This window comes from Bos indicus, chromosome 27 (assembly GCF_029378745.1).
Source record: "Bos indicus isolate NIAB-ARS_2022 breed Sahiwal x Tharparkar chromosome 27, NIAB-ARS_B.indTharparkar_mat_pri_1.0, whole genome shotgun sequence".
NCBI lineage: Eukaryota > Metazoa > Chordata > Mammalia > Artiodactyla > Bovidae > Bos > Bos indicus.
The window spans coordinates 20099523-20119686 of NC_091786.1; the positions used below are offsets into that span (position 1 = coordinate 20099523).

General features: G+C 44.1%; 1 protein-coding gene across 1 annotated transcript in view; it reads right to left on the reverse strand.

Moving 5' to 3' along the window:
* The window catches only part of ZDHHC2 (zinc finger DHHC-type palmitoyltransferase 2), a 67869-nt gene extending 49889 nt beyond the window's left edge, over positions 1-17980 (reverse strand). The window contains exon 1 of the mRNA XM_070781762.1: positions 17564-17980. Within this exon, the coding sequence (XP_070637863.1) occupies positions 17564-17690 (127 nt within the window). The 5' untranslated portion in view covers positions 17691-17980. The remainder of the gene's footprint in view (positions 1-17563) is intronic.
* Positions 17981-20164: the final 2184 nt, after the last annotated feature.

Genomic DNA, 20164 nt, shown 5'->3' on the forward strand with positions numbered 1-20164 from the left:
CAACTATACTCTAATAAAAGTTGTAAAAAAACCAAACATATTATGATCCAGAGGTTATTCAAGTCATGTGTTATCTGGGTGGTCAGGCTTCCATATCAGCCACCAGGAGCCTCTGTAATGCTTAATGTACCTGAAACAACATCACAAAATTATCAATGAACAATACTACAAAAATTCGCTACTCGGTGTCAAGCGAGCCTTTTTTGAGTTTGCAGCATCCACACTCCCCTCCCTTCTATCAGGCAGACAGGACGCTGCCCTCTTTCTCTTTCCCTACCTGCTAGGCTATGAGAGCAGATGTCCCTCCCACCCCAAGTCTTTAGTGACGGCTCCTGTATTAGTCAATTTGGTAAAGTACCACAGACTGGGTGACTTCTACATCAAACAGCTATTTCCTCACAGCCCTAGAGGCATCCAGTTGGAGATCCAGGTGTCACTAGGACTGATTCCTTCTGAGGCCTCTCTCCTTAGGCTGTAGATCACCATCATCTTCCTGTATCTTCATAGAGTTTTCTTCCTGTCCATCTTTAGATCCAAATTTCCTTTTCTTACAAGGACACCAGTCATATTGAATTAGGGTCCACCCTAATGACCTCATTGTAACTTAATTACCTCTTTAAAGGCCTTATCTGTGAATTCTGATGTCCTGCAAGTTAAGACTTCAACCGAAGAAATTTGGGGGAAGACATAATTCAGCCCGTAACACTCTCTGAAATAAGACTGCAGCCTTAGGACTTCCCTGGTTGTTCGGTGATTGAGAATCCACCTGCAATGCAAGGAACATTGGTTCGATCCCTGGTCTGGGAAGATTCCAGATTGCCGTGGAGCAACTAAGCCCATGTGCCACACTATGGAGCCTGTGCTCAAGAGCCCAGGAGCCACAGCTACTGAGTCCATGTGCCCTAGAGCTTGGGCTCTGCAGCAAGAGAAGTCACCGCAGTAAGAAGCCAATGCACCACAACGAAGAGAAGCCATCACTTGCCGCAACCAGAGAAAAGCCAGTGCAGCAACGAAGACCCAGCACAGCCTAAATAAATAAAGACTTAGGCCTGAGAGGGGTAAAGACTGAGGGGGAGGGTGACAGGGCCTCAAGTGAGGGGTGATGGTCAAATGACAAGGATGAGAATAAACTAGAGGAATGCAGTGGTTTGTTAAATGCTTTCTATAGGCCAGGACTTGCACTAAATTTTTTCAAATGTTTATCTCATTGAAACCTTACAACAATCTGTAAGGAAGGTATTACTATCATAATCTTGAAACCTGGGAAGACAGGCTCACAGAAGTACAGTAACTTTCCTAATGTCATTCAGTCATAATCTATGACACTAGGATCTAGATGGGGCGTCCCTGGTGGCTCAGATGGTAAAGAATCTGCCTGCAATGCAGGAAACCTGAGTTCAATCCCTGGGTTGGGAAGACGCCCTGCAGAAGGAAATGGCAACCCAATCCAGTATCCTCGCCTGCAGAATCCTATGGACAGAAGAGCCTGGGGGGCTACAGTCCACAGGGTTGCAAAGAGTCAGACACGACTGGGTGACTGACATACACAGGATCTAAACAGCAAGTCTGCCTGGCTCCAAAACCCTCTCAAGGACTCCCCCTGGCCCCCAGGATCTGTGACATCTGGTGAATGCCCCCCAGGCTTCTTCGTCCAGGGGAGTGGTTCTTTCTCCGGTTGCTCCCACACACTGGCATCTGGGCCGCCACCTGGTACTCCTGATGAGGGATGCCCTAGAGATCAGGGTTTAAGATGTCCTCTTTTTGTCACACTTCTTCCATCGGCCAACTTAAATATAACCTGGAAACGGGTCATTTTACAAACTTTGGGCACAAAAAATGCAAACATTTGGTTATATTTCAGTGCTTAAGAGTTTAGCTTTCCTAAGCTCTCAATTCAAGAGCTGGGGAAGGAAGCAAGCTCCGGGTTTCCAGGATGACAGTGAGCAGGTGATGCAGGGAAGACTGGTGGATGGCATGGGGGCTTCCTGTCCCCGCTTCTCAGCCATAGACGGAAAGCTCAGTCTTAAGGTTGGCTGCCCAGATACACTCCTTGACAGGAACATCCTTCACTTGTAGAAACTGATGATGAAGAAGGGTGGAACCATACAGCCATCCCGGAATGGGAATTTGTAATTCTTACTGCTAAACTTTTCTAAGTCAGAAGTTCTATTTCTCTCCACATTTCTTTAGCAATTTGACCAAATCATTCCTCTCAATACCTAAGAAGCTCTATGGAAACATCTGGCATAAACTCTTAACTTTCCCTTGTGGGCTCCCCTTGTGTCTCAGCTGGTAAGGAATCCACTTGCAATGTGGAAAACCTGGGTTCGATCCCTGGGTTGGAAAGATCCCCTGGAGAAGGGAATGGCTATCCACTCCAGTATTCTGGCCTGGAGAATTCTGTGGACCGTATAGTCCAAGCGGTCACAAAGAGTCGGACATGACTGAGCAACTTTCACTTCACTTCGAACTCTTCTAGAGGAAGGCTGGGAACACAATGAATGTCTGTACTCAACCACTGGGGATGTGCTGATCTTCCGATGTACCAGTTCTGGCCCTGAAAGAACTCGCTACCACTTTTGCCTTAGCAAAGAGAAAGACAACCCCTGGCTCACTGAGTGTACTAAGCAGGGCTGTTAAACAATGAAATCTGATCTTGGGGCTGGTCCCTGGCTTAGTGTCCTTACTTCAAAGCTTACTCACTGGAATCCTCTAATCCCTCTGTCTCAATTAAAATAGAGGAGACTCCTGGTGCCAGCAAGCTCTGCAGCTTTCAGTGCAAATGAGTTTATTTATTCTGTTAGAATGGTATGGGTCCCTCCTCTTCAGCTCAAGTTCCTACAACGCCTGGGTCTTTTCAACTCCAGTCCCCTTCCTTTCCAATTCCAGATGCCTTTCTTTGGGTTGGCCACGGAGGCATGACCGACCCCTCTGAACCAGCCAGGCTGGTGTGGACACTACATCTTCAGACAAGGTCTATAATGTGCTGTGCTCAGTCTGGTCCGACTCTTTGCTGACCTGTGCACTGCAGCCCACCAGGCTTCTCTGTCCACAGTTCTCCAGGCAAGAGGTCTGGAGTGGGTTGCCATTTCCTCCTCCAGGGGATCTTCCTGACCCAGGGATCGAGCCTGAGTCTCCTGCTTTGCAGGCAGATTCTTTACTGTCAGAGCCCTGAGGGACCCAGCCAAGGTCTGCCTGGTCCTCAAATAATGGTTGCCCACTATTGGGGAGAAGGTCAAGCAGGGATTTTCGATCCTGTAAACATCCCCCTCATTAGTCAGAACCCACATTTTAGAATTGGAACGGCCTTAGTTATTATTTTGCTCAATGTAACCACTCGTGTTTCTTATATATGTGAGTATTTATTGGTAATAAGCAAAAATCCCACTTGTATTTTGGATATTTCAGCATTTAAAAATACACATATAAAAGCATATGGAAACAATTTTTGTAGTTTATTTTTTAATGTCATTAGATCAATCTCTTATTACCTGGTATACTCAGAGGACCAAACAATCACTTTATGATTTATTAAGTAGAAAAATCAACATTTCTTGTTTGCTTCTCTATGGAAACAGATGACCTTCTAAAACTGTCTCCCAGGGTTCGCAGCTATATGTTGAGTACCAAATCATCAAGGTACTTAGAATAGAGCACATATAACATATTGAAAAATTAAACCAATATTTCCAGGTTCTTTGTAAGTTATCTGACACTTCTGTAGTCCTCCAGAGAAAGGAAGTGTGCAAAGCTATAATTCCAACCTCAGTCTTATGATGCTCATCAGAATAGAATTAACAGTGGCACACGTAAAGGGGTGAATTAAAAGATTTAAAACAACATTAGCAGCAGCAATAATTACTACAGTAGAGCACTGCAGAATGGTTCCCTTCAGTCTAGGTCACCAAGAAGCAGTATTTTTACTTACAACTTTACTGTCATCTATTCATGAAGTAAACTTCTCACACACACAATCTTTCTTTGATCTCAGCTTGAGTTACAGTCTATATTCTTCCTCTTACTTGAAGCAAATCACAGCCCTGTCCTACACTGCATTTATCAACAGCACCAGCTCAGTCTGCCTGACAGTAATTGCAGAGATAGAACATATATCCAGTTGCAGCAAAAGCAAATTTAATATAATCATAAACTGGCAGGTCACAGATGAAAGGGATGCACAACTACTGCTCTAAGGCACGGAGTTAGAGCACAGTAGTACACAAACACCACCCAATTATAGACTAGATGTATTCATTAATGTAAACGGGAAGTGCTACACAATCATGTACAGAGCTGAGTAAGACAGTCATCAATATTTGGACTGAGTCTCTTCCTCTGCTCAACGTGGGAGCTGCAGCTCATGTTTCCCACTTGTATCTCTCCACCAATTATATATATTGATCTTTGTTTTCTGTTCCTAAAACCATTGTCAGTTACCCCAGATCTGGAGACAAAACAAACAGTGTGCTATTCATTCATGAATCGTGTTTCCTCTCTGTGGTGTGTACAAGGATCTAGCTCATAATTAACAAGGTAGGTTATTGACACACCCACAGACACATGTATGTTTCCCCCATGGCGCCCCACCAGCTCATGTTTACCCCTGTATGGACCCTTTAAACTCGCTAACGTGTTGCTCTTTGAAAGGCTAAAATTTCTACCAGTTAGCGTTAGTGTTCTGGTTATCCAAACACTGTTGTTGAATTTTAGACTATGTACAGTCAGTCGGCCAGCAGGTCTCAACACGCACCTGATGGCCAGCCTTTTCATGAGGGACACAGCCCCCAGCAAAAGTCTGCTGCATGGACAAGATGGGGTTAGTCACAGTCCCACAACCACCAACTTTGCTGCAGCACTGTGAAAGGGCAAGGCAGTTAAAAACTGTGCTGGTGACATTGATACGGACCTCACAGACACTTTCAGGGACCCTTAAATTTAAATATGTTCATAGGCAGCTCTGGAATCACATTTCCAACAAAAATCACCCACTCCAGGAAAACAGTTGGTGGGCCTCAAAAAATTAGGCACACGATTACCATATAATCCAACAATTTAGGGAAGCCTGTTGTGCTGCAGTCCATGGGGTCACAGAGAGTCAGATACAACTTAGCGACTGAACAACAACAAGGCATTTACCCAAAGAACTGAAATCAGAGACTTGAATGTGTATTTGCAGATGGATGTTCACAGCAGCATCATACACAATAGCCCAAGGTGGAATCAACCAAAATGTTCACCAGCAAATGAAGAGATTTTAAAAATGTGGTATATAATAAAATGGAATAGATCATTAAGAAATTCTGACACATGCTGCAACGTGGATAAACCTTAAAGACATATGCTTCAGTGAAATAAACAGACAAAAAAAGACAAATACATGATTTCATATATACGAGGTCCCTAGAACAGTCCGTCATAGAAACAGAAAGCAGAATGGGAAGGCTGGCCGACAGGGAGAACAGGGAGTTACTGCTTAATGGGTACAGAGTGTCATTTGGGATGAAGCAGTGCTGGAGATGGTTGACGATGATGCTTGCATAGCAATGTGAATGTACTTAATGCCGCTGAACTGTACACTTAGCACAGTAAAATTTTATGCTATGTATATTTTACCACAATACAAATTTTAAAAATCATCTGCTCCAGAGACTATTCTCAAACCACAAATTGAGGTAATATTCACCTGCAGATAAAGTCTTCTTTCTCATCTCTGGTTATTTCCACAATGAAGAGTTTTCATTGTTTAATTTTTTCAGAAATGTGAGCTCAGAAATGGTAAGTAGAGAAAAACAAAGCTTTATTGATATACAGATGTCTAGCTAAGCATTTCCACTGAAGTGGTTCATTCATGTGTCCTTCCAGATTCTCAGTGTTTGAGATTCAGAAGAACGTCTAGGCAAAATGACAAATTCCACGCCTCCTTGGCCTTTTAAAGTCAATAGGAAATAGATGAAACTATGAATGTAAAATCCAAGGACCTAAAGGGTCTTGGATATTTTTGGATATTCAGTTCATACACACATCTGTCTCAGACTGATGGCCTCAAATTGAAGTTAAATTATGTACAGCATACTCTATTTAAGAAGGCTGAGGTGAGGAAGGGGAAGTTGCAATCTTTTAGGAAGTCTTTTTTGTTTAATCTAAAATGGGTTAAACTTTTAGCATTAGCAGGGGAGATTTTAGTTATCTGAAAACTTTTAAAATCGAATATAGCATCTCTGGACAAAGTTGGCTGACTTTGAGTGCTTCCTGAAAATGCATGTCACTTATTTTTTTTAGCAATTATTTTATAAGTATATCGGGGCAAATATTTTTGCATAGTCTAAATTATAACTTTTCAAATGGGTTATACAATTAATTTTGTCATCTAAATCCTTATTATAAATGAGTGCTGCTGCTGCTGCTAAGTCACTTCAGTCGTGTCCGACTCTGTGCGACCCCATAGACGGCAGCCCACTAGGCTCTGTCCCTGGGATTCTCCAGGCAAGGATACTGGAGTGGGTTGCCATTTCCTTCTCCAATGCAGGAGGTGAAAAGTGAAAGTAAAGTCGCTCAATTGTGCCTGACTCTTAGCAACCCCATGGACTGCAGCCCACCAGGCTCCTCTGTCCATGGGATTCTCCAGGCAAGAGTACTGGAGTGGGTTGCCATTGCCTTCTCCTATAAATGATTACATTTCAATATTCAGAAAGGAAAAAAAGAGGCATTTGATTGTTACATTTATGTATTAGTTCACTAGGGCTGCCATAACAAAGTACCACAGCCTGGGTGCCTTAAACAACAGAAATTTATCTTCTCACAATTCCAGAGGCCAGAAATCCAAGATCAAGATTTAGCAAGTTTGGTTTCTACTGTGGCCTCTTTCCTTGGCCTGTGGACAGCCATTTTTTCCCTGTGTCTTCACATGGTCACTCTACATGTGTGTCCAAATTTCCTCCAATCATATAGTATTAGGATTCATTCTAACAACCTAATTTTAACTTAATTACCTCCTTAAAGGCTCAGTCTCCAAATAGAGTCATGTTCTGAGGTACTGGGGGTTGGGATTTCAACATGAGTAGGGTGCGGGGTGATGGTACAACTTGGCCCATAATAAACTGAAACTGTAAAAACATTACAAACTTCTTTATGAACATCTGAGTGATCAAATAATAAAAAGCTGAAGCAGATAATTCTCTCATAAAGGATTCATGTTCTCCGAAGCTTGAAATGTCTACTGTGATCACAAAAGGGTCAATTAACAAGTTCAGTGAGCACCCATTCATTAAAGAGAAGTTATGTCTTGAATGTTACTCTGTGTCAGGCACCAGGCTACAATGGTAACCAGACACGGTTACTGCTCTCATGAAATTTTCTACAGGTTATCTTCAGAATATAAGAAAGTTAGGCTTGCCTAACAGAACAAAATCTCTGTAATTTGGATAGAACAAACTCAGATATCCCATCAACTCACACACTGGTATATGTTTTTCATTTTGGTAGAACTTTTGAGATTAAATTCAAGGGGTCTTCAGAGCATAGTAATCAAACAAGAGTTTAATCTCTCACTGTTAAGTTCTCAGTCCCTATTTTACTTCCCATTTGAACATATTTATCAACTGGGATTGCTCCCTCCTCCTTGATACCCTCTCTTCCCCAGGCTCCAGGACCCCACAGCCTCTTAGTTTTCCTCTACTTCACTAGTAATCCCTTCTCAGTCTTCCTTGCTCATTCCTATGCATCTCCCAAACTCTCAATGTTGGTCATCTTTGGTTCTCGTCTCTGCTTAATTTACATTCTCTCCCTTGGTGGAACAAATGTATCCAAGGTTAAGACTTTAAATTGATTTATATGCTGAGGACTCCCCAATTTTTCTGGTCCAGACTCTCTGCCAAATGCCAAACTCATCTGTGCAACTGCTTACTCAGCGTATCTGTTCCCACATCTCCATACCATCGCTGATCCACGGTCACCCCATCCCCAACCATCTCTGTTCCACTGTCTCTGATTTGTTCTTTCTATCCTCCAACTAGAATGTAAATTCTAAGAGCCATGAACAAATATTTTTGAATGAAGGAATAAAGAGCTAGTCAAGAAATATGGACGGTTTGAAATGCATTCAACTCTTGGATTAAAATTGCTTGCTAAAATGCAAGATTACGGGGGCCTATAAGGATCCCTTCCAACCAACATAAAGCTCTCAGTTCTGCATATTTTAGTTTATAGTGTGTTCTAGTCCTGGAATAAGCTGCATTTCATTAAAAATAGGCTCTAATTGAAACCTTGATTAAGTCCAGCTGGTCTCTGCCCTTCATCCTTTCACATTAATGAACCCCCTGGAGGTGCCCTGGATAATCACTACTCATAGTTAAGCACCATAAATCCCTTACTGCCTTTCTTCTTAGAACATGTCACATGGAGTTGTCCACGGTGGAAAAAACCTGATCACAAATTAGCCCCTGCAATTCAGAGCTGGCTTAGAACTTTCACCTTTGAGGCTCATAAAACTGAAATCTTTTTCTTGGTTGGTAAATGGTACCAGGTGTCTCTCATTTAGGGCTCAGCATCAGCTGTTTCGGCGCAGGCTATCTTTCGTATTTCCAGTGTGAATTATACAGACATTACAGAGACTGTACTTCAAGTTGCACCATCTCTCACATCCTTACAGACTTGGTGGAAAGCCCCACTTCAGATTTGGCCACTTACTACCTTTTCTGAGCTGACCTTTGGGCCCCCCAAAACCATCAGCAACACAGTCTAGTCTGGGTTTTAAGTCACCTCATCCCAAACATACTCAAATACTGTGAAAATCCATTTTTTACATAATGCGATCAACAGAGATAGAAATTTAATTTTATCTATATGTAAGAAAATAGGTATGCATTACAAAGGATTCTGGTCTGCCAAATTTCATGAAGTTAATAATCAAATAAATCTATAAAGTTCTTGGAAATACATGAAATGCTTTTTACAAGGATTATACCTATTATAATCATGAAGATAAACTACCCCTTGAAACTACTGGGACATTTGGTTTTAAAGGATGTAGAGAAAAAGATTTTTTTCTTTTATTTTTGCTTGGTGTTTAATGTATTGATACACTGATCTGGACTATTCTGTTTCTCCAGGGTAGCAATGTTACTGAATAAACCTAGAGGTCGAAATATTTTAAGTATAGCAGGAAAGCTTAATTGACATTCCACATGAGGAGAAATTTCAGGACACGGTGGAGAAAAACTGGCAAAGAAATAAAGCTCAGTCATCTATAAAAGCACTTCTCTTTCATTTGCATTTAAAAATGTAATCAACAACATATCTAAAATGAACTGCTGTCAAGTATGCATTTCAGAGTGCAGAGGAGCGCTGAGATGATAAATGCAGCAGATATTTTTGCTCCAGTGTCTCCCAAATAAATATGATTTTTAACATTTTTGGCACTAATATTCATAATTCAATTTAAAAGTCATAGTCAGATGAAAAGTCAAATTAGGAAAAATGCTACACAAAGGTTTCAAAAGCAATTTCATTTTGAAAGGAAAAATATCAAGCCATCATAGCTGGTGAGTTTATTGCTAACATATGCTTCTTAAGAAATCAGGTCATCTACCTCCTCCCCGCTGCCCTCATCCCAACCCGGCCCTGAAAATTCCACCCTTTTCCATTCTCAGCATTTGACTGAGATAACCATTAAGATACAACAAAATCATCCTTAAAAGAATAAGAGAAAAAATATTACAACAATTTTTAATGGACCATTAGAGAAATTAATTCAATTATATTATATTTTTATTATTAATTCTCTGTAGTATATCTACATGGTAATATAAAATCATAGGTTTCCACATAGTATTAAGACTATCTTTCTAAATGATCTTTGGAAAACTGTTTTCCCAACAGAGAACATTAAGAATCTATGGCTAATCTATCACTTTGCAAGTAAGATGAGACAGTATTTCTCCAGTCATCACAAACAGTGTTGGAGTCTCAGAGGACCCATAAACTCATCACTTCCTAAGAGGGCTGAGAGCTGTGATACAACAGTCAAAATGCATGAAGTCAGCAGTATAAATCCCAACATGAAAGCCATGATTCCATAATTTTCCATCAAGATGAAAAAGAAAAGCACATGAGACAAACAAAAAACCGCTGAGAATTTTCTCCCTGAGAGCTCCTCATCCAGACTAATCTCTGGAATATTTGTCTTGTTTGTTTTTTGTCTCCCTGGCACTTCTCCCCACCATGAAGGCCAAAGAGATCCAGCACCTTGCTCTTGCTAAATAAACCCTGTCGCCTGGGATGTGGGCTCAACAGCAGCCCAGGCGGCTGATGCTCCCAGAAGCATCTTTACTGAGTCACAGGAGCAGGGCGGCTCCAGGGCGGGGGCATGGCCAGCCACGAGGGCAGCAGCTCCTCCAAAGGCGTGATGTCCACTCCAGCTCAGCCACCTTCTCTTGGTTTCTGTTTTATTTTCTAAGCTGGGTTCTCCAGCCTTCCCGTGGACTCAATCAGTTGTATTCAGGAAGTTCTCTGCCTGCTCACATTCACTCAGCAAGTCACAGGTCCTGAGCTGGGAGCAGAGTGAAAGATGCCCAGGCATCAGGGAAGAAATGAAGCAGCGGAAACAGCCCCACAGGGCACAGCTGAGGCAAAAATCACTGCTCATAACCTTGGTCTGAGATACCTCTATGTGCAAGGTTGTTAATATGAGTAGACAGCCCCCTCACTAGTGATACGCTCTCACTTCCCTGGTGGTCCAGTGGGTAAGAATCCACCTGCGAGTGCAGGGGTCACTGGTTCAATCCCTGGTCCCGGAAGATCCCACATAAGGCTAGCAACTAAGCCCTTGAGCTGCAACTACTGAAGCCCATGAGCCCTAGAGCCTGGGAGACACAACAAGAGCAGCCACTGCAGTGAGAAGCCCGTGTAACACAACGAGAGGAGCCCCCGATCCCCACAACGAGAGAAAGCCCGTGCACAGCAACGAAGACCCAGCACAGCCAAAAATAAATAAATAAAATCTTAAAAAAAAAAAAGAGTGACATGCTCTCCGTCAGCTCTTTTGACCTACTGATCACTCTCATTTAACCTTGGTCCAGCAACCGGCTCCCAGGAGAGGGGTGTTTTGTTTTCCGTTTTTGCTTTCCTGCCCCTGAGCTGTGGGAGCAGCATTTTGAAAGTTAACCACTCTTCTCCTTATGCCCAAGCTGGGCAGAAGGCTTCAGTTTTGCCTTGTGTTTCCGGAAGCAATTTCCCCCCTTAGCTCTTAGGAGAAGATCTCTATTCAGATCTCCTCTAAACCATCTCTGTGGGGAAGAAGCGCCTGGCACGTAACAAGGGTTCAATAGATGCTTTTGAATGAGTCCTGCTCCACTGCCTCTCTGAGGCTGGCCTCTTTCTAACCTTGTGGAAACGCACCTTCTCTAGAGACAATTACCTTCACTTAAGAAACCATCCCTCCAGCTTCTGGCTTAATTACTGGAAACACTCGAGCAAGTATAATTTGATGGCATGCACGACATTCTCAGTAAGCATTTGAAAGTAAACTTTTTTCCCAACAAACTTTACATTGTTTTGACTTCTAAACCCTTTTCTCTCATCTATTTACAGGATACAATTTCATGTTTTCATAAAATTTACTGACATTAATTCATTCAACTTTTATTGAGTATCTCTGCATTATAAGTGCTATACTGCTTTACTTTTGTTGTCTCTAATAGGATTTAATAGCAAATAGTAATGCTGCATTGTCTAATATACAAATTAAAAGTAGTTTTCTGACACACTAAATGGAATCAAGAAAGCATTAAGCAGAGTCTTTTAAAGTCAAATGGTACATAGGTTAAGAATCTGCAGTATATTTCATACATTTGAATTTTAGATTTAAAGTAATGTTGAGTTCTTATCCCTCTATTTAGAAAATTTTAAATCTTTAAAATATTTGATAATATCAAGAAAAGTTACAGAACTAATATATTTCACATCATTACTGTCAACAAGAAATAATTTCTAATTATGCATTAAATATTTTGTACGTGTAAGTCTTCTATGGATGTCACTTTCCATGTCACTTAAAATGATTTTAATAATTATAGATGGTAACATTTGTATTCTCAAGATCATTTGTCTGTACTTTTGTTCTTAAAAAGCTCTAATGTCCTGCATAAGTTTTTAAAATGATAGTTTACCAATAACAAAAATGCAGTTCTTCCTCTGTAGGGCTCAAATTCATTTCCTGATGGAAAACAACTTAGACTCCCATTCAGTTTCCATCCTTGAATGTGTCATGGCCTTAAGTTAATGGTAGCTCACCACAGAATCCATGTATGAGGTTTTATATGTGTAATCCTTAAAGATATCCTTAAAAGAGGGAAAACATAATTTTCTATCTCCCAAAATGACCCCTAAATATGTAGACTAATTCTTTTAATTCTTGAACATCTTCAATAATCACGGTGTAATATGAGGTTGCAATCATTTCTGAGAGGTGTTTATTAATAAAGACTGCACAATCACAAAGTTCTAATAGTCTAACTTCTAACATACTCCAGGGTCAGTAATATATTGCTCAAGGGCCCAGTCTGACCTGCTATTTTTATAAATAAAGTTTTATTGGAACACAGTCGGACCCATTTGCTAAATTAGCTAAAGCTGCTTTTGTACTACAACAGGAGTGTTGTAACTAGCCCAAATTATAAACCCTCTTAAAGTTCTGAAATCACTGTGTAAAGCTTACTTTTAATGAGTTGTTAACTCATTAAACAACAGCCATAAAGTTTAACAAATTTGCTAAAGGACTTCATTGGGCTAGAGAGATTTGGCAAGAAGTTTGCAAGGAAAGGGAGACATTTTAACATTTGCAGCACAGCAGCTGAAGTCACATTGGTTAACTTGGAGAAAGGACACAGAATTGGTAGCAACTCTGAGACATTTAACATCATCTACAAATGCCAAAGGAAGTTGGCCTAAATGATCTTTAAGTTTTTCAATCTTCCGGATTCCTTGAAATGACTTCAGTAAGCCCACATGCAAACTCGGAACCCTATGAGCACACAACTCAATAACAAATATTTCCTGGCACCCACCGAAGGTCAAGGCAGGGAAGGAAAACATTTTAGAAAAGTGGAAACCAAAATGATTACAGAAAGGTATGTGGAGCTTTACTATGTGATTCTTGAAACTCTCCTGTAACTCTGAAAAATTCAAAGTCACTCAATCGTGTCTGACTCTTTGCGACTCCACAGACTATACAGTCCATGGAATTCTGCAGGCCAAAATACTGGAGTGGGTAGCCTTTCCTTTTTCAGGGGATCTTCTCAATCCAGGGATCAAACTCTGGTCTCTTGCATTGCAGGTGGATTCTTTACCAGCTAAGCCACAAGGATAGCTCAAGAAAAGTGGAGTGGGTAGCCTATTCTTGTTCCTGCGGATCTTCCCAACCCAGGAATCGAACCAGCCTCTTCTCCATTGCAGGCAGATTCTTTACCAATTGAGCTATCAGGGAAGCCCATAACTTTGAAATTATTATCAAATAAAAAAGTATAAAAATGGTTAAAGCAATTTTACATTTTCTCACTTAAAAGGGGGAAACTTCATATTCAACTGTGTTGAATATGGTAACACAAAGACTGCCATAATGGATCTGGAAAACACATCACTCATGTTCAGTATGTTCCCTGAAGCAAGCATGCCTGCAGACTACCCTCATCCCCTCTATCCTGCATCCTAAACACCCACCTTATAAATGTAACTCTTAAATTTATTAATATCTTACTATATGGAAAATGAGCTACCTAGAAACTAAAAGGACCAAATGACAGATAAGACATTAAAGAAGCTGGAGAGGGGAGAGTAGTGGGAGGCAGAAGGAAGGCACAGGAGAAACCAATTCATCAATAAACTAGATAAACACATTCTGAATGATCACAAATATTAGCAGCTCTGTTTTAGCTCTTCTTTGGTGGAACAGGAAGGAAACTTACCCCAAGTACTTGACTCTCATACAATGTATGTACGCCCCTTATATTTTTTATGTACACATATTCCAAAAAGAGATGTGAGTTTATTTTTCTAAAATCCAAACACTAAGCAAACATTATGCTAATTGAAAAGTGCCTAGAGAGCCACACACATCCAGGTTGTTAAATATAGAAACCCACTGTAATGAGAACCATTATCTCTGGTTTCCAAGGATACCAGGGTAAGCACTACTCCTAAATTGCAGTTAATTCAGCAAAGGGCACAAAGTCATTTATATTCAGGGTCATCCCAGCTGCCAGCAGATGCAGAAGGAAGGCTAAACCGCCCTCTTTTTCTATTCTGTTCATCACCAGCTCCAGTTGCCAACCCCCACCCTCTGGTCCCAACCCTAGCCAATGATTTCTGGGTGAAATCTGGACAGTCAGCTTGTAAACAGCTACTTCCGAGAGAAAAAGGATCTACAAAGGGCAGGGCAGTCAGAGATGTGAACAGTGCCGGGGGTGGGGGTGGGTAGGGAAGGTTGGCATTCCTCTTGGTTTGTAAAAAGGACTGAAGCCTGGTTTTGTGTGCCCGCAACACTAGGGGCCCTCTTTCCTGGTGCTTATGAGGGATATGACTTAGCAAGGAAACCACCACCATCATCTTCAGGGAATTGCACAGCTAATTTCAACTCCCCGCCCCACCAACTAAGACTATTCAAGCTTTTAGAGTTTATCACTCTTAAACTGCCACAGTTTCTAAAATTAAGTTCATTTTCAATTTGCTCTTCTAGACTCTGGGCTTCCCAAATGGCACCAGTCATGAACAACCTGCCTGCCAATGCAGGAGATGCAAGAGACACGGGTTTGATCCCTGGGTCAGGAGACAGATCCTTGGGTGGGGAAGATCCCTTGGAGAAGGAAATGGCAACCCACTTCAGTATTCTTGCCTGGAGAACCCCATGGACAGAGGAGCTTGGCGGGTTATAGTCCATGGGGCAAAAAGAGTTGGATATGACTGAGCATGCACGCACTCTAGACTCTAGGATCTACAGTTTTCATAGGGTTACTTACAACCTGTTTCTATGGCTATAGTATAAAAACTACTTTCTGACAACTTCAGAGATATTGCCTCTGAATCATTTTGTTGTTGCTTATTCAAGGCTATTTATTGATCGCTTTCAACATGACAGGCATTGTACCAGGCTAAGGAGGCAGTGAGACAAATGATATCAGACTTCACTTTTGATGATCATGGAAAGGATCAGTAACAGACCATGTCACTTAGTTTAAAGAGAGGCATTTGGGACTTCCCCAGTGGTCCAGTAGTTAAGACTCTGCCCTTCCAATGGAGGGGGCATGGGTTCAATCCCCGGTCAGGCAACTAAGATCCCATGTGACCCCAGTACAATCAAGAAATAAAAATAAATAAGAATAACAAAATAATTAAAAAAAATAAAAATAGAGGCATTCCTCCTTTAGTCAAATTTACACTTACTAAAATACTGGTGTGGGATTTCACAGATACTTTAGATTTATCTTAAACTTATAGAAAGTATATACAAATTTTAAAAAGTATATGTAAAAAAACTTACAGAAAAAAAAAGTATATATATATATATGGGCTTCCCAGGTGGTGCAGTGGTAAAGAATCCACCTGCCAATGCGAGAGACGCAAGAGACTCAGGTTCAATCCCTGGGTGGGGAAGCTCTCCTGAAGTAGGAAATGGCAATCCACTCCAGTATTCTTGCCTGGGAAATCCCATGGAGACAGGAGCCTCGTGGGCTGCAGTCCATGAGGTTGCAGAGTCGGACATGACTGAGCATACACACACACACACATATATATAAAAATAATATGCAGATAAAACAGCAATCTTCCATTTACTTCCTCATCACCTGTCCATTCAACACAGGAAGACCTCCATGCAGAACTCAGCTGGGGCAGAAGAAACCAGAAGGGTCAAAAAGCTCTCTCTGCCTTCATGTGTTTCCTCCTGATGGACATGAGACTGCATCAGGCTAAGCTTCTTAGCTTAATGTGATAAGAGAGGTGAATCAGTTTGCCTGTTTTGATAATTGAGGCCTTTTGAGACTCCCCTCTTTTGTGTCAATTCCATTAACTGGAGCTGCTCCCTGCATCCAAGAGAGAGAGAACAAATGAAATACAACAAAGGTTTCTAGTAGTTATGTAACATTTACAGTATCCCTCAACAAGGCAGGTCATTTAAAAACTAACAGTTAGTACAAAAAGTACAACATGGTTCTGAAAACTTTCTTGCTATACATTTTAGACAACTTGAATACTATGTACTTAGTTGAGCTGTCCTGATTTCAGTACACAATCCTTAAAAAAAAAAAGAAAAGCTCACTTATTTTTTTGGTACCGAAATATTGTTTCTTAATCCAATAAACAAAGTAATAATGTCAAACCTTAAAACTATACAAAATGGAAAATCAGTCTCAATTCTCTTTAAAGTTAGTCATTATTTTGGTGTATTATTCTGACACCTGCTATTTCTCACAAGGGGCAACATTTTGGGGTAAGACGGCTTCGGAGAAGATTCTGTCTGAATCTGGCAGCTTGCAAAAACGCCTAAGTTGAGCAGGCCACTCTTTAACCTTTCTCCTGGTCTCACCAGAAGCTAGTGTTCTGGAGGATGAAAACACAAAACACAAGTCACTGGCAGAAACGTCATCGTCTGGTTTATCCTTTTCTGACAACACATGAGCTTTCACAAAACCTCTAACGGAAGCCTGCTTACATTAAGGAACAAACTGTATTCCCTAGCTGTGCATAATCAACTTTTTGTTTTCTTCTCATCTTCAGCACTGACAGCACCCTAATCCACCAATTCGGTAGCCCAAAACTTGGACTTGAGCCACTTGGCTCCCTGGATGAAAAAACAAAACAAAACAGCGGAAGGGTCGCCTCGTCTTTTCCTTCTATTATCCTGACACCTAAATTCTGGTCTTGCATATCGCACAGATCTCTGAAAACACTTTCTACTAGCTCACCTCGTCCCCTGCTCCATCCTCCTCCCTCCACCTTTTCGTAGCTAGAAAGTGTCCAACTGGCAATGTTCAAATCGTAAAGGCAGCAAAAACGGCCCTGCGTGCTGTCACAAATGTCTAAAAAGTGGATTAGGGATCACCAGGGAGGGACAGCTCGGACACCCGAGGCCCCCGTCCTCCGCGCGGGGCTGGCGCAGCTCGGCTCCCTGCCCAGCCCGGAGCCCTCCGGGGCCCAGCGCAGCCTCCCCGGACCTCCCCGCTCGGCGGGGCGCCGGGGGTCCCCCGCTCTCCCGGGTACCGGACAGACGAGGGAGGGGGTGTGGCTGGGCTGCGAGCGCGCCGGGGTGGAGGTGACACCGTCACCGGAGAGTTGTCTGGGGAAGGCGACCGTACTGGGAGTGGAAGGAGACTGCCCCGAGGCTGTTTTCGGCCGCGGCGCCGGAGGAGCCGCAGCCAGTTGGTGGCGCCCGGGGCGCTCGGGGGTCCGGGGTGGGTGGGGAGAGCCGGGGCGCGGCGCCGGGCGCTCGGGGTCCCCGCGTCCCGGGACTGGCAGGTGGGAGGCGGCGGGGGCCAGGGGCGCGCGGGGCGGCGGGGCGGGCCGGGCGCTCACTCACCGATGCACAGCTGGATGGCGTAGGCGTAGTAGGACCAGCCGAGCAGGAGGCTGATGAACACCACCGGGATCCAGTAGAGCACCCGCCGGCACCGCCGCCTCACGCTGCCCGGACCCGAGGGCGCCATCTTCCAGCCGCATCCACCTGCCCAGCTCCGCTGCCGCCGCCGCCGCCCGCGGGCCTGGCTCCGGGGCGGGCTGGCCGCGCCCGGCGGCCCCGGCGGGACGGGCCCCGGGGCGGCGGCCGGGTGCGCCGCGGCCACTGCCGCCGCCGTGGCGCTAAGTCCCCATCCCGCAGCCCCGAGCCGGCGCCGCGGACTCCCCGCTCCTCAGCGCGGCGGAGGCGGTGGCTGCGAGAGGAGGGCGCGGAGGAGGCGGCCGGGAGGAGCGGACGACGAGCGGGAGGAGGAGGAGGAGGCGGCGGCGGTGGGAGCCTCCGCCCCGCCTCCGCGCGGCCCGCCCGCCCCCCGGCGTCCCCCTCTAGGCCGCCGGCCCGGCGAGGCCCGCGGCGCCCTCCGGCGTGCGCTCGGGGCACTGCCTCCGGTGCCTGCCGCGCCCCAGGCCCTAGCGCCCTCGCCGCCGGGCACCTTACGGGCATCCGAGCGGGGAGAGAAGATTTCTGCCTTGGCCATTCCATCCCCGCCCCCCGCCCCGGGTCCCTGGACCCCGACGAACCGGCCCCGCGCGGGGCGAGGACACTGGGCGGCGGCGCGGGGCGCGGAGACGCGCCGGGGAGGGGCCGCCCCGGGAGCCGCCGGCGCGGACCTGATCCCCTCGCTGGCCCAGCACGGAGCGGGCGAGATGCCACCCCTGGGGGCGCGCCACCGCGAAGTCCTCAGGCGCCCATCCAAGGTCCCCGCCTCCCGCTTCTCAGAAAGGGTCGCTTCAACTTGCGGGTCCTGGTAAACGGGGGGCAGCGAGGGCCGGGCTGGCGCATTACGGCCCGGGCGCCTCCGTTCCCACGAGGGTTTTGGGGGGACTTGGGGGTGCACCGTGCGTGAGGAGGGAGCACCTTGGGTTGGGCATCCAGAGACCCTGGAGTCAGAAACACCAATTATCTGGTCTGAGAATTTGAACTCTTTCAAGTCACTTTGTGATTGTTAGAGTAAACATTCCCACCGCCCCCTCCCGAAAGTCCCGGGGTTCCCTCTGTGTACTCTTTCAGCAGCCGCTTCTTCACTACAGTGTTTTCTTTTGTGATGGCAGTTCTAAACATAGCATATAGCTGCTTGTAAAGCCATCGCTAAAAATCCTGAAAGAATCCTAAATGTAGTGAGACCGACGTCCTGGCTTTAAGGTTGATGAAACGGAAAAGATACGAATGCTTCTGCAATTGTTTTCTTTTTCCCTTCATCTGATTATGAACGAACCTGGCTACAAGTGGAAACCAGCCCCCGCCCTCCAGTCAATATAGTGTCTCTGAATTATGTGCATAATCACTATATGTAATGTGTGCGATTTTAACAATTAATGAACACATGTGTATACACCACACAGCAACCATACTGGATGAACTTACTTCGTATTCATCTGTAGAATGAATGATCAATAAAAAGAAGTACCTATTTACATAAAGAAATTTAAGGTCTTATATCTGCGATTATCTTTCTGTGACTGGATTAAACAGCAAGCTAATCTCCCCTCCTGAAATAGCTGTTATGTTAAACACACCCACCAACTCTCTTTGCACTTCTATTTTAAAATGCATGGAAAACGCCGTCAAGTTTCTGTCAGACTTTGAATTATTGAAGTGAGATGACTTCTATCCCAGTGAATCACTTTATGTTGGTAGAAGGCCTTATACCGTTACATGGTAATGAGTATAAAAACATAACTTTTTTGGAATCCTCAACTTGATAACCTATGGATATCAAACTTATGTTCCCAGTCAGAAGACTCTAAACGTAAGAAAGTCCCTACTAGGGCTGAGGTACCTCCATAAAGATGAGAAAGTCAGCCTTGAAGGTCACTGATGAATTCTAAGGAATGAGAAATAAGGGATCAATTTTCCCAGGCTGGAAACAGTGGAAGAAAGGGCCAAGTGTGCTTCTTTAGGTATCAGATGCTATCATGTCCTCTGCTGCTTCTCTTCAAGCAGTCTTGCAGGGTTTTGTGGTCAGAAATGGAGAGTATTCTACAGTGTTCATGTCTTTTACCCTTTTGGAAGAATATGCAGGAGAATTTGAAGGAGGCTGTGCTGTTGTGCTTAGTCACTCAGTAGTGTCTGACTCTTTGTGACCCTATGGACTGTAGTCCACCAGGCTTCTCTGTCCACGGGATTCTCCGGGCCAGAATGTTGGAGTGGGTTGCCATGCCTTCCTCCAGGGGATCTTCCCAGCCCAGGGATCGAACCCAGGTCTCCTATATTTCAGGCAGATTCTTTACCATCTGAGCCATTTGGAGGAGGCTTCATTTTCTTAAAGGAAATCAGCCCTGAATATTCATTGGAAGGGCTGATGCTGAAGCTGAAACTGTACTATTTTAGTCACCTGATGTGAATAGCCAACTCATAGGAAAAGTACCTGATCTGGGAAAGATTGAGGGCAGAAGGAGAAGAGGGTGTCAAACGATGAGATGGCTGGATGGCATCACTGATGCAATG